The sequence below is a fragment of the Zosterops lateralis genome (assembly GCF_965231275.1).
Source record: "Zosterops lateralis genome assembly, chromosome: 7".
Taxonomy (NCBI): Eukaryota; Metazoa; Chordata; class Aves; order Passeriformes; family Zosteropidae; genus Zosterops; species Zosterops lateralis.
Window position 1 is genome coordinate 2,407,988 of NC_139767.1, and position 14,869 is coordinate 2,422,856.

Below are 14,869 nucleotides of genomic sequence, written 5' to 3' on the forward strand. Positions count from 1 at the left end.
TTCCATGTTTAACAATACTCTGTATATCACCCATGCATGTCACACAGAGGCAATGCAACAGAAGTATGATTAACTTAAATTTGTGTTATAAGGATGGGAAGGAAATGCTTGCAAAAAATACCTTTAAGCAGAAACAAACTTGGAAATGCATGATATACACAAAGTAGGAATTTGGCTTTAAAGTTTTTAAAGGAATGTCTGTAATTCCAGATATTTCCATTCAGTGGAGTTACCTGCTGGCATGGCCCAGAAGAGGACAGCCACCTTCCAGAGATCAATTCCCCAATTGATTTCAACAGGGAAGCACTGGGCTCCTTCGTGGCTAAGATGCCCAACAGCCACCTGACTGTTGTCAGCAGGTTGTGTGTAACATTCATTTTCCACACTTATTGGTGTCATTTCCTTAGCGTTAGCGAGTCTTTTTTTATATTTGTGGGGCAGCTACTCCCCTGTGGCTTTCCTGTGACCTGGACATTTGCCCTGTCAAGCACTTTGCACAATAAAAAAACACACATGAGCACGGTCTTTTGGTGTTGCTCGGTGTCATGCAGTGATGGAGAGCACCCAGTGGGACTGGCGTGAGGGTTAATCAGGCAAGACAACACAGGGGGATTAATGTCACACTGCCTCATCATACTGCTGTGGCCTTACATCGCCCCACAAGCTCTTGACCTTCAGATGGAGTCTCAGGAATAAAAAGAAAGGTTTGATCCCCGGGACTTCTGTTTTGAAAAACAACAGAGCTGCTCAGAAGGCTCTTGCCATGCTGGAATTTCATAAACAGAGAAGGGACGGAGGAACACTGGTCTGTTTTTTTATTTTCCAGGGAAATTGGGCCCTGCATCACAGTCAGTGCAGGTCAGTTGAAGCCAACATGGTTTGCAAGGAAGGTTCAGTCAAAGGAAGGGTCTGGTGCTCCAGCAGCTGGAAGCCATGGGCTTGCAGAGAAGACTCCAACCACACACCTTCTCCAGGTGCACGAGGAGAGAGGCTAAGGGACAGCTCAGGGGTGGGTTTTCAGCTGAAAAATTGCCCACCCAGCTTCTTTTGCTGTCTTCAGCCAAGAATGTGACTGTCTGGAATGGCACAATGCATATCTCCCTGTCCCTCCACCTGGTTTCTAAGGAGACATCCATCTTGGTGTCCCTGTAACCAGCAGTGACCTCTGGAAGTCTCCAGAGGATTTTCAGTCAGGATCACCATCAGGTCTGGTGTGTTCATCCCCTGTTTTCCTCACCTTGGGAGTGAACAGGACGGGGCAATTTACTAACTCTGCAGAGCTCCCTATGCTGGAATTTCCATGCCACATGTGCCACATGTGCCAAAGGATGGCCACAAGGTGCCAGGGCAATTTACTAACTCTTCAGAGCTCCCTACACCTGAATTTCCATGCCGTATGTGCCAAAGGATGGCCACAAGGTGCCAGGGCAATTTACTAACTCTTCAGAGCTCCCTACACCTGAATTCCTATGCCATATGTGCCAAAGGATGGCCACAAGGTGCCACTGCCCATTCAAGGATTCCTGCCCTGACTCCTGGCAGCCCTGGCTCAGTCTGCAAACAGCACCTTGGCAGCTGCAAACACGGGGCCACACACTTCAAACCTTTGTTTTTAAGCCTCTGAACGTCCATCTCAGTCTTGCCCCTACAGAGTGGCAACGCCAAACAGCACCGCACCAGCAGATACCACCAGTCACAGCCATTACCTGTGATGTCTTTAACCAGTCCTTTGGCCCCAGCCTTTCCTGGAGTCATGGAGGAGCGGACACTGGCCACTAAGTCTCCAACTATGCCGTGGAGAGCGGTAAAATTCTCTAGGTTGAAGCGGTGCGTATCAAGGGGTCCGCTCGCTCCTTCCTGTAACTGCCCTTCCGCCGCGTCCTGGACGCCAACCGCAAAGAGGTGTACCCGGGCCGAGTCAAGGAGAGATGAGGGCAGAGCCACATCACCCCGAGGCTGTCCGTCTGTTAGCACTACAATAACCTGGGGCACGCCTTCACTGGCTCTGCTTCCAGCAGCTTTAGTGAGGTGCTTCTCGATTAGGTACTCTAATCCTTTTCCAGGCTCGGCGCCTCCCCCCACGTAAGTCATGTTGGCAATATGGGACAGGACGTCCTGGGGGGAGGGGTAGGTATTTAACTGGAACTCTGTGTGAGGGTTTCCGCTGAACTGGACCAGGGCAAAGCGAAAATCATTTCCTCCCACATCTAAAGCTTTTACAACATCGTACAGAAACTCTCGAACGAGTTGGAAGTGTTCCTTCCCAATGCTCCAGGAGGAATCCACTAGAAATATTATATCAGCCACGGCAACGGTTTTGACAGCTTTAAAAAAACAGATGGGGGTTTAGGGTTTTCTATCGGCCAGCACAAGCACACCTCCTCCTCCTCCTACTTCTCCTCCTCCTCACCCAAACAGCCAACAGCCTCCTTGGCACGGTGAAAGTGAAGCTCAGCTTCCCCTTATCGCCCGCAGCAGAATGAGAAGCGCTGGAGAACAACCACACAGCCACCAGAGCCCTGTCACTGCAGGTGCTGGGGGATGGCATGCAACCTGCCCTGCCCAGAGAGGGGGAGCTGAGGTGCTTCTGCCCTCCTACACCCCCACCAGCCCTGAGCCAGGCAAAGACACCGGCAGCTTCGCCTGTGAATTCAGGCTCATCCAGTTTCTAGCTGCCCGTGTCTCTTGCATGGTTTTTGCTGGCTCCATGCTGGTGCTCAAGGAAGGAAGAACAGCTTGGTTTAAGCAGCCTGGGTGCTGGCCTGAGTTTTCTGAATTTTTCCTGCTGTTAACACCCACTTGGTGACACCAGCTCCGGTCCCAAAGGTGCCAGCATCACCTCTCTAAACAGCCTTTCTGCAGGTCAGTGGCAGTGCTCTTCTCACTGCTAAAAGCCCTCCTACACATGCAGGGAGGGCAGAACAGCTCTGCCCAGGAGAAGACCCTCTCAGAACCACCCTGAGTGCAGGTCCCACACCCTGGTGCCCTGCAGAGCATCCTCCACAGCACAGCACCAGCCAGGGTCATGCTTGGGGAGGCACTGTGAGTGTGTTGGCCAAGGCCTGGGCCCCAAGAACCCTCAGCAAGGTGGGAGCTGAGGAGCAGAAGGTCATCCATCCACAACATCCCATGGACATGCATGTTAAACACCAAACAGTGCCAGTGAGTGGCTGTACAGGGCCAAAATCAGGTGAGGCGGCCCGGGCTTACCTGCTTGCTGCTGAGCACCAACCCAGCCAAAGCCTGAGAGCAGGAGGCAAAACATTGCCACCAGGGGCAAATGTCGATGTTTCCTCATTTTGGTCTTTTAATGAGTTTTCCTTTTATTCTCTTTGTTTCAAAGCACCTGACGTGAGACCTAAGGGAGAAAAACAGGGAGAGTGAGAAATAGCAGCAGTGCTGGCCAGGTGCAGGTGAGGCACAAGGTAGAAAAGCCAAACCATGTGGGTTTACAAGGCTTTTGTGGCACTCTGGCAGGAAAAAATATTTTTTGCTACTGGACAGAGTGACAATTCACATAATTGACCTTTATTAACCCCTGTGGAATTAGATTTTTTTTTTTTTTTTGGCCTCTGCTGTCCCAAGCAAGATGTAATATATAGGAAAATGCTAAGGTTTCCACTACCAAAATACACAGTGGCCTCCCACCCACCCCCCCCACCTGTGTGGATGGCCAGCTGATACATCTTTGCCAACATGCTTCCTTCCTCTTGCTGTTGCCTTTTCTCACTTTATTTCTTCCAAACACCACAATAATTGCCCTGAACATCCCCCTTTGCCTCAGCTCACCTTTTCAGCTGTCCCAAATATACAAATGGAAATTTAAGTACTCCAGACCCAAGTGAGCCACATGATCTGGCTGCACAGCAAAAAGCCCTTGGACTCCCCCAAGCTCAGAGCCCCAGTTGTGGAATAGCCTGAGCTGGCTGATCATATTTTGGAAAGGCACCAAGAATAATATTTTATCTGCTGGAGCCAAAAATATAATTTAAGCAAGTTTCTTATCTGTGATCCACCTGGCAAGCCTGCTGAAACAACATCTCCACCATGAAGGCAGTGTTTCTGTTGTCATAGAGATGACCAATTAATAAATTTAGTCTTCATTTCCAAGCCTACAGAGCAGAAACCAGCAAGGCTTGCCTAACTGGGAAAATATCCTCCCAAAAGGGAACACAGTGATTTAATACCTTTCATTCCCCAAAGGGGTTCAATTACTCAAATCAGCCAAAAGTGACTCCAATACATCAAACTGTTAACCAGGTCATCATAAAAGAAAATAAATGGGATTCAATTCTCTTATTACCAACCTTGCCAATTCCATCAATCCAGACAGTTATGACCAATACAAGAGCCTAAGAGGAGTAAGGGGAAAAGTAACTTTTATTTTTGAGGAAAACTGTGGTAATTACACTGATGGTCATTGCTAGCATGGCTGGAAACAGAACTAAGAGTTGAGAATATGGGAAAATCTGGACATAAGGAGCTAATCTCACTTCTGATGAAGAGACACTCCTCAAAGATATCAGAGGGTAGTTCTGGGAAAAGAGGAGACAACTTCCACCTATTTTCCCGAAATCCAGTGTTATCCTGACACTTCCTCTCACTCCCTGGGTGTCAAAGCTGGGCTGGAGCCTGGTCTTTCTTGAGAGAGGAGAATAGCAGCATTTGGTCTTTCCTGTGCTCCAGATGGAATTTATGAATGTCCTATAGCATGAGTCTGGCAAAAGCTCTCCTCTGCCTTTTCCCCAACATATAATAATAATAATAATTATGATGATGATGATGATGATACCAGGTGCAGAGACATTGAACAGGTCCCCAGAGCCAGCAGCTAGCACAGAAGACATTGCAAAGTCTTCCCTTTTGATAAAAATAAAATTTAAAATGTTTATCCTATAATGTAACAGTGAAAAGCCACCGCAGTGGCACGTGGCACCTTTCCTTCCTCCCAGACCACCTTAAAAACAGGGAGCCCGTTCCCGTAGAAAAACTCTCGGGCGCTGCGCCCCCCCATCCCAGGTCAGAGACGGGGCGAGGGAGCCGCGGCGGAGCCACCGGCTCTGCCACCGACAGGGAAAGAGAGAGGAGCCGGCCGCCCCGTCTCCCCCCCGGTTCGCTGCAGAAAAGCCCCTTCCCAGCCCCGTCCGCGGCCGGGAGCCGGCGGAGAAAAACCCAGAGTCTGCGGAACCGCCCGCCCGCGGCCGCCGCCGCCGGAGCAGAGGGGAGAAGAGCCGGCTGCCCCCCCGCCGGTTCAGCATGGAGAAACCCCAGCTGCGCCCCTCCGGTTCGCCGGGGAGAAGCCTCTCCCCAGCCCCAGCCGTTCCCCGGTTCGGCGCGGAGAAGAGCCCCGGCCGCCTGTCTGCCCGCAGCCGCCACGCGGTCAGCCGCCTCGGCCAGATGAAGCGTCCCCGAGCCGGCCGGACCGCTGCCCCGCTTCAAGAGAAAAACCCCACACCCACCACGTTCCACCTCCCACCGCACAAGCCCCGGCCCAAACCCCCACAACGTTGCCGCCGCTGTGAAGCAGCGTGAGACCGAGACGCCATTGCTGCGGCAAAGACTACCACGTGGCCGCAAAGAGCTTCAAGCGCCCGCCCCGGTGATCCCGCATGCAAATTAAGAACTCCGAGAGCGTCTCGGGATGAAATCTAACATAAAAAAAACCCTTATCAAATAAAAACCAAGTAAAATTAAAACAGATAAGAACTAATGCTCAGCCGTGTGAACCCTAGAGAATCAGAAAAGCTAATTTCTCCGGTTTTGCTTACTAGCCGTAACTTAAAAAGACCAAACCGGAGATGAGACCACAGGAGAAAACAAAGAACTGTCAGGACTCTGGGATTTGTTCCCAGCGAGGGTCGGTCCTCCAACTCTGTTGAATTGCATGCAGCAGAGCTGATAAAGCCCTCCTCCTCCACGGCGACCAAACCCCTCGGGCAAATATTAATAAGAGCTGATTAATAAAGGCGTTTATGGAGATTAATATTTTCTCCGCCCATTTTTATTCATAACACTTTTATTGGCAACCCCCCAATTTATAGAGGCAGCTGCTGCAGCCCAGAGGTATCATTGTAATCCCTGAAGGACTAAACCGTCACCTTTGTGAGCTGGCACCCACCCATCCCCTGGGCTGTTCCAGTGCATGTGAAATCTCCCAGTGCCTCCAGCAGGAGAAAACCTGCCCAATTAGACTGTGTCCCTGATGGGCATCTTGCTCCCAGAAAAACAGTTTCACCCAAAGGATGCATGGAGAGGGTTTGTCCCCTGGGTACACAAATACAGAAAGTTCTGTAGGTCCCAGAGCTGAGTTCTGCAAATAGTACCAAGCTCATGACAACCACCCACCTAATCCCATGGGAGAGTCTTCTCTCTAGCAGAAACTTATGAAAGAGCTGCAAGTTTTTGAGTGGGATTCACTTGCAGCATCCATTGGGATTGTACAGAAGCCTAGAAGAGCTCAAAACTCTGGACAATGCTCTCAGGCATAGGGTGGGACTGTTGGGGTGTCCTGTGCAGGACCAGAAGCTGGATTTTGATGATCTTTGTGGCTTCCTTCCAGCTCAGGATATTCCATGGTTCTCTGAGTCAAGATGTGTATGTCTCAAACCCTCATAGCTGCGGAGCCAACCAAGGATTGCTGGTAATAACAACCAAGGATTGTTGGCAAAGAACTCTGGGAAAAAACAGGATGTGGCTGGAGAAGAGGCCACATGGAGGTAGGGCAGCATTTTATGGGATAAGTGTCCTTATTCTGGCTAGGGGAGATAAGCACAACCCAGGGATGATGTTGAGAAGCAGGAAGATCTCTGGAGCCCCTTGACCCATTTCAAGAAAAGTCTAGGAAAAACTTGTTAACTAATTTGCACAGAAAGTGAGAAATCTTTCTCCAGGGTCAGGAAAATGCAGCTATAAAAGAACAGCCAAAGTACAGCCAAGAAGCCCAGGTGCATCTGTGCCCCTGGATACCCCATCAGCTGGATCAATGCTGGAGTCAGGAACGGTGATCTCTCTTTCTCCCTTTCTTTTTGTCTCTCCCTCCTTAATCCATCACCCTCTTCCCTTTCACTCTATCCTTTATCCAAAAGCCACGTGCTTATACTGAGATCAGGGAGATCAGTGACTAACACACCAAATTCCACGCCAAGTGTGTAATTTGTTAATAAAGCTTTGTAAGCTTTTTCAATGCCTCTCACTTTTGTCTTTTCTTTCAACCATGAGCATCTACAAACCTTGGGAGCCCCCTTCCCCATAAGGGTGGGATGCCACAGAGTGAAAAGGCTGCTAGCAATGAATGAAAAATATTAAATGAAATGCATGCTAAGGAAAACAGCCCATTAAAGTAATGTGTGCTGTAAAACTGCTCTTATTTATTTCCCAAAATGCAGGAAGTTATGTTATCATCCTGTTTATTAGCTGCTGGCAGCCAATCCCTCTTCAGACACAACAGCTGGGGATGAGCAGAGCATCAAGATAAACCAGTGAAAATTGATGTCTTGCTGGCTAAAAAGTGACAGGACTGAAGCAAACATTTGGGGGCTTTTTTGGTTTTAACATTGAGCAGCTGCTCAGAGCCTGTTTACAACCACAAAATGTAGCTGATGGGAAAAGTGAAACTCCCTGAGGCTATGGAATCTCTCCTGCCCACAGGATCACCCATGATCTCCCACAGCAAATGGGGAGCTGAGATTTTCCAGAGTCACAGAATTTCTTCGGTTGGAAAAGGCCTCCAAGGTTGAGTCCAATCTGGGGACCTATTCCCACCTTGCCACCCAGCCCAGAGCACTGAGTGCCACATCCAGGTGTTCCTCAAACACCTCCAGGGACAGACACTCCACCACTCCCTGGGCAGCCCATTTCAAATCATTCCCCATTTTATCTTTTAGGAGGCCTCCAAATCTATTTCCAGATTTTTCTGTGACCTTCATCATGGTATTTATAGTTCTGTGCAAGCAGGGGGCCTTGTCCATCAACAAAAGATGAGTTTTAGCATCACACAAAACCATCCCAAAGTCATGGGAGCCAGGAGTATTCCTCAGAAGGAAAAAGGCAGGGAAGTCTTGCAGGAAGAGGTGATGGATGTCTCTTAGAGATTGACAATTTCAGGAAAAGAAGAGCCTTTAAGAAGAGCTGTTCCTGAGCAGGGTTTTCTTTTACAGCTCCCTCTCCATTCCACTCATTAGCTAATGAGGAAGAGTTTGGTGCTTGCAGAAAGGGGTGGGCAAGGAGGTGATTTTCCTGTAGGGGATGGCCCTTGAGAAAAGACGATGCAGCAAGGACAGCAACTTTTTTTGTAAAGGTAATGTAGTGGGGGTTGAGTGGGTGGGTGGGTGGTGGTTATTTTTTTTTTTCTTTCCTTGGATGGAGTAGTTCACCCAAAACTCTACTCAGCTCTGTTTTGACTGAGCCAAGTCTCTGGCTCAGCAAGAAAAGTGGGCTTAAGACAGCGAATAATGTGATTTTTATTGCTTGGCTTGCCTTGGTGAGGCACAACAAGTAATTTCCGTTGCTCAATGTGTTCCTGCTTTGTGTCCCAAATTACCACCGGTTACAGAAGCTGGAGGTGGCACCAGCTTACAGGGGATGGATGATAAAACCAGAGATGTGAAATAATTTTAATACTTGGTTATGGTAAGCATTTGTTTTGCAACTTCTTTCTCTGGCATTGTTGGGTTTTCAATAATGTATTTTCAACAAGGCAATTTAATTGTGGATTTATTTCTTTTCTAAAATGAAAAGTTCCTTGCAGTCCTGTGGGGTGAAAGCTCTGGTGAAGCTTTTGCTATATCCACTTTAAGCTAGAAAAAATATGCTGAAAAAACCTGACTGCCGAGTGCCTTTAGGAAAGGAAAGAGTTCTCCTGAACTGTTAAGTTAGCACAAAAACCTGGGGAGCCAATTTCTTCACGATTCATGTGCTAAAAGATTAACTCCTGTAGCCTTCAATAATCCGAAAGTTTTATGTCTGTCTAGAGTTTATATAGTGTGTGCCGACCTCTTAATATTACAGTATTTCATCAGAAGAAATACATCTGTTCCTAATACTGCTCTCAAAAAGCAACCATTTCTACCCTGACACAATGAAGTGATTTCCTTAAATATTTTCCCCAGCAGCTATTTTTTGCATATATTGCATACTTCTCCACGCATAAAATTTGACATTTTACTTATTTTTTTCCTTCGAGTGGATGTTTCAAATTCACTTTCTAAGCAGTTGTTTGTGTGTGTTGGTGTGGGGTTTTCTCACTAGAGTGTAGCTAAAGTAAAAGAGATGGGATAATGGGAATAAATTCTTCTCTGTGAGGGTGGGGAGGCCTGGCACAGGTGTGTCTCCTCCATCCCTGGAAGTGCTGAAGGGGCTGGAACAAAATGGTTTTTAATGTCCCCTCCAACCCAAACCATTTTGTGATTGTATTTATGACATTTGTCCCCATAATCTCCCTGCTCCGGTGACACATTCCTGAGGGAAAGCTAAGCAGCCTCTGGGAAGGACCAGAGCATGGCAAGTATGATAGGCAGAGCCAGGACTGGCACGTTTTCTGGGGACAAATGGCCTGGATTTGGGCTTGGCCTTGTGCAGCTTTCCCAGCTGGCATGCCCAGGGACCTCTGGGATGCTTCACTGCCTCACACCACAGGATATCTGGTCCAGTTTTCCTGCCCAGCTATGCAGCATTTACAATAGATATATTGACTAAAAACCTGAGAAGCAATTGCAGCCCTTAAATTCCCTTGTGCATGTGGGGTGGATCGTGCTCTTATCATGGGAAAAAGGTGGATTTGCACCTGGGTGGCAACAGCTTTCCTGAAAGGGGGACAGGGAGAGCAAAGCATCATCCCATAGCTGGTGCAGGATGCTGTGTGCATCCTCCAGGCCCCTCCAGAAGTCTGTCTCATGGGGATGTCAGAGCCAAAAGAAAGAGTTTTCTGCCTTCACCTGCATTTGCTTTGTGGGGATTTTCCCTTGTCCATCACCACCCCGTTTCCCAACCAAACTTCTCAGCCTCAAACTCCCTTGGCTTGGCTGTTCTCTGCTGTATCCACAGGTGTGGGGGGCAGCAGTTGTAAGCCCTGCCCGTGGCTTGGAAGTGGACACCAGGCACCCAGAACAACTATTTGTATCCCCAGCAGTGGGATATAATTGCAGTCACGGCTGTGGAGTGAGCAGCTGGGAGAGCCAGCTCCCAAAATCCTGATGCGGAGCCAGGGAGCTGCAGATTGCCCTCTGGAGGTGAGGCATGCTCCTCTCTCGCCTGGATGAATTCGTAAATTTCTTAATTTTCCCTGAGCTGGGGAAATTGTGAGCCAAAAGCCACTCCCGGCATGATTTTGAGGCTGAATGCCATGATTTTTTCATGCGAAAAAAGCTTGGTCACCTTTTCGAGGGACATAAATGTCCCATGCCTGGCCACCTCGTCATCACACTGCACCGTATTCTGCCTGCTTCCACAGCCCTCGAGAGAAGCAAAGCTAGTTCTAGCGACTCAGAATGAACTGAATAGGACAGATCCTGGATTTATTCATGTCTCCAGGTGGAGACATTAGGATTTGTCTCAGCTCTTTTGAAGCGCAAACGCTGCTGCCAAGTACTACTGGGAAGGTGAGGCTTGTGGGGTTGAGGGTTGCCCCTGAAAACATTTATTCCTACAAAGGCATGAATTGAAACAAAAAAAAAAAAAAAAAAAAAAAAAAAAAAAAAAAAAAAAAAAAAGCGCCTGAAAGGGTGGGGGGGAAATCTGCTTTTGCAAGCCACTGGAGCTCTGATTTTTGAAAACCAGAAACCAGTGTTCAGCAAAGCAATGGAGTTACGGTGCTTCCATATCCTACTCAGGCAAGTTCCCTGGATGCTAGAATTTAATATGAATCACATATTCATTTCTGTCCTTCTAAGCATGCTGTTGGCTTAAAATCTAGTTGTTTTCGCCATCCAAAGAGTGAGACGAAAATAGAGTCGTTAATAAGAGGAAAGGGAGTATTTGCTAAAAGAAAAAAAAAAAAAAAAAAAAAAAAAAAGAGGAAACTCCCTCAAAGATCAATGACTCTTTATGTATAGTAACCGGAGCCTCCCGGAGCCTCTCCACCCAAACAAATCGACTCCTTAATGTGGAACACAGATCACTTAAAAAGGTGGAAAAAGTGATGGGCATGTGGAGGGGTAAGGCTGGCTGTGATTCACGGCGGGGAGCAGGCACGCAATGCCACCCGGCGCCGTGCACGCCCAGCACAGGCTCACCCCTTTGCTGGAAATCCAGTGGGGAACACAATCCAAGGCTGGCAAGGCTGTGCAGTTACCACAGTTTGTACTGATGGAAGGAATAAGATGTTCCCTTCCCTCCTGTTCCTGGACAGGCACGTAGCAGAAGTAGAAGAGGAAAATGATTTTTCTAATTTTTTTTTCCCCTCTTTGACATGTGGGAATAAAGCGGGGGCTGGTTTAGCTCACCCTGAAATCAGGGGAAGTCACTGAGTTTGAATGGAAAATCGCAGAGATGCTTGAAAAACCAGAAAAGGGACTGGGGAGAGTGCTGAAAGCTGGAAAGGGAATGAATGAACGATGCTGCGGTGGCAGCAAGCACGCAGCCCTACACTCCTGCCTTAAACACTGTCACAGCCCTGGTCATGGTCAACCTCTCTGCAAAGACAGAGTAAGTTTGGGGATGAAAAGCATGTTTCCCTGAGCTCTGACTGAAGGGATGGTGCTAGGGAGATGTGGGGTTGAGTCTCTCCTCTGCCACTGCATTCTTACATGACCTTGGAGGAATTCTCAAGCTCCCTGGAACAGCCTTAGTCTGGAGACATCTCTCTACAAACCTCCTAAACTGGGTATTTGTGCTCGAGAAGCACGACTATATAAGCACCGTAATTATCCAACCACAAATACTGATTCTTTTTCCCTTAAACCAGCAAGAAATGGGGTAAAGCCAGAATTTTGAAAAATGCAGGATTCCTCCCCCAAGAGCACACATGAATCATCATAGCAACCAGAAGTGAGCTGAGTTTCGCACTGCACGCACTGGAACCAGAGTGGCTTTGGATACCCCCATTCCAGCCAGCTTTGGCCCTTTTGCTTGGTCAGGAAACCACTTGGCCACAATCATTTCTCTCCCCAGCTCTACTTGGGAAGGGGGAGCTTTGCTGAGCCCAGCAGGATGGTGGCAGGGTGTCTCCAGATTAGTCATAGCCGCCCCCTCAGCAACTCCCAGGAGGCTGAGGGCAATTCAGGCTGTGGGGGGAAAGGGCTGAGGAAGGCAGGAGGGAGAGCAGATGGGAGCTGTGGAGAGGGACAGTGACTCCATGGATGGTTGCAGAGCCCTTTCCCTTAGGGGAAAAGCTGCTGTTTGGCTCATTTCCCTCTCTGTGGATGACCACAGGAGGATGAGGATTATCCCTGGAGCCACATGCTGGCCCACCCCGGAGCAGTGGGGACATGCCTGGCAGCAGGACCTGAGTGGCACAGCTGAGCACCTCTGCTGGGATTATCCTACCTCACCTTGGGGCAGGAGGGGTGAGGGCAGCTATCCAACACTCCCCACCCCTGGGAGCTTGAAAGGGGCACTGAGACACCCCCTCAGCACATTCCTTGCAAGGTCCCATTGATGCCCCATCTCCTTGTGCTGATACATTCTCCCAAACCACCGCATGCCCTCCTTGGGGCGCTGCTTCCCATGTCATCCTGCTCCCATCCCATCACACTGCGGGTGCCGCAGTGATCTCGAGGCATCAAACTCAAAAACCATGCTGAGGCAGCAGGAGAAATACACTGGTCACGGCTTTTGAGTGGGTTTGATTCCCCTGCAGTGGTGGGGACAGGAGTGTTCCCGCACACCTGCGGGGCATCAGCTCCAGGAGGAGCTCACGGGCTGAGCAAGCCGGCAGCATCTCTCCGTTTTTCTAAGACTGATGCAAACCTGAGGATGGGTTTCGTCCAAAATTCCATTAAAAAGCCCCACATACTACCACCCCACCAAGGAGGGGAACCATGGTTTAGCAGCTGCTGAGCTTAGGCTGAGGGCTTCCACACGGAAAGCAACACTTACCCCTGAATGAACCTCCAGAAGAGTTGCTTGTTCCAGGATTTTCCGCTCCAAAGCGCCTCTCACCCTTGCTTCATGGCGTGCGCTGCTGCTCAGCCTCCCCAGTCCCCTCTAGCCTCGCTCAGTGGGGTGCAGGCACCGGTGGGACAAGGGGACTGGCGGGACACTGCTGGTCCCTGCGCGAAGGCTGCCGTGGGTCTGAGCGAGGCCGGAGGAGGCAGCTGGCTCGGGAATGCCGGGGGGCCGGGCGAGCCGGCGTCGCAAATGGGATCCAGATGGTTGGTGCTGGCGTTCCTGGGGCTGAGGTCAGAGCTGCTCATCGCACACAGTCCCGTCCCCCCCCCGCCTCGGGGGACGCCTCCGCGCTGTGTGGCTTCCCCTCCCCGCGCTGGCCCTGCCGTGTCCAAAGAGCTGATCGCTTGTTGGTGAGAAATAGATATTAAAATAAAAAAATTTAAAAAGAGAGGCAAGATAAAGCCCTGTGGAACTGGAGGAAGCTGAATTAACTATGTCTTTTGGTCGGGAAAGGCTGGCCTTGGATGTTTGCAGGAGCTGGGATGTGCCAAGGGCCATACCAAGTTACGCAGGGCTCCAGGGCAGCGCCGTTCGAGGATGCTCGAGGCTGGGGAAAGCTCAGCCTCTCTCCCTGAGCAGTTACAACATCACCAAAGGGGGACAGAGTCTCTTCTCTCTGCACCTTCCCTGTGAAATGTAACAGCAGGTTTTTGTACCTACCCAGAGCGGGAGGCAGAAGTGGGGGCTTTATGTAAGCATACATAAATTATGTAATACATAATTTATAAAATGAAAGTTAACACCTTAGCATGAGGATAAATATTTTAAAAGATATATAGGTTTAAAGGAAAAATTTAAAAGGCAACAAATCCTGTCTGCAAGTTCCTGACTGTGATTTTTATTTTTTTTTAAATACATGTGAATTGAAAGAATACTTTAACCTTTCATTAGGCAGAGCCTAATAAATTTGGGGCTAATTTTATTTCTGTGTCTTGAGCGACAGCAGATCACTGGCCAAAGTTAAACATTTCAGGCTGGACTGGGTTGTGTTTTGCAATAAACACTGGTATGGAAACTTTAACTCTTATCTTTTCCTCTTGCTTGGTTCCATATAAGGCAGGAGTGGAATTGGTGTCCCTGGAATCAAATAGTCAAGTTCTTTTCTTTTCAAAGGGGGATTTATGATGTTTGCTCTTGGGTTTGCGCTGTTTGAAAGATCAGCCACATAAAGAAATAGCTGGAATGCTTCAGGGAAGTGCTAAGCCCTTGGACTGAGGCAATAACTCCTTTTAGAAACGCTGCTTGGCTTGGTGCTGGCAGAGACTGAAGATACAGTGGGACCCAGAGTGAAACTCCCCAGCCTTGTGCCCAAAGGCAAGCAGGGCATTATGTAACCCCTCCAAAAATCTGTCAAACTGGAGCTGACAGGCAGGGAGTTCCCAAACAATAAATGAGCCTGGCAAAAGGGAGCTGCAGCTCCTCACTGGGTGTCAGTGGGCACTGGACAGGGGATGATGGAAACAGGAACTGCTGGAAAGCCATGACAAAGAGCTTATTTTATTTTATTTTATTTTATTTTATTTTATTTTATTTCATTTCATTTCATTTCATTTCATTTTATTACGTTTTTGGGGTTTTTTTATTTTCACCCAGGGTGAGGAACAGCTGCTAAAAGGTCAAATACATAAGATGGAGGAGCGTTATGTGGGCAGAAGCATCCAAACCGAAAGCCTTTCCAGGTGATTTTGGGTGTTTGACAGAGCTCAACTGGGATGCCCCATCCCTAGAAGTGTTCTGGGCCAGGCTGGACAGGGCTTGGAGCAAC

General features: G+C 48.8%; 1 protein-coding gene across 1 annotated transcript in view; it reads right to left on the minus strand.

Annotated features, from left to right (window-relative positions):
• COL6A3 (collagen type VI alpha 3 chain) overlaps positions 1–13,203 on the minus strand; it is a 58,996-nt gene extending 45,793 nt beyond the window's left edge. Inside the window, exons 1-2 of the mRNA XM_083865633.1 lie at positions 13,033–13,203; positions 3,211–3,358 (exon numbers count right to left, since the gene is read on the minus strand). Coding sequence (XP_083721759.1) covers positions 3,211–3,298 — 88 coding nt within the window. The 5' untranslated portion in view covers positions 3,299–3,358; positions 13,033–13,203. The remainder of the gene's footprint in view (positions 1–3,210; positions 3,359–13,032) is intronic.
• Between the last annotated feature and the right edge of the window lie 1,666 nt (positions 13,204–14,869).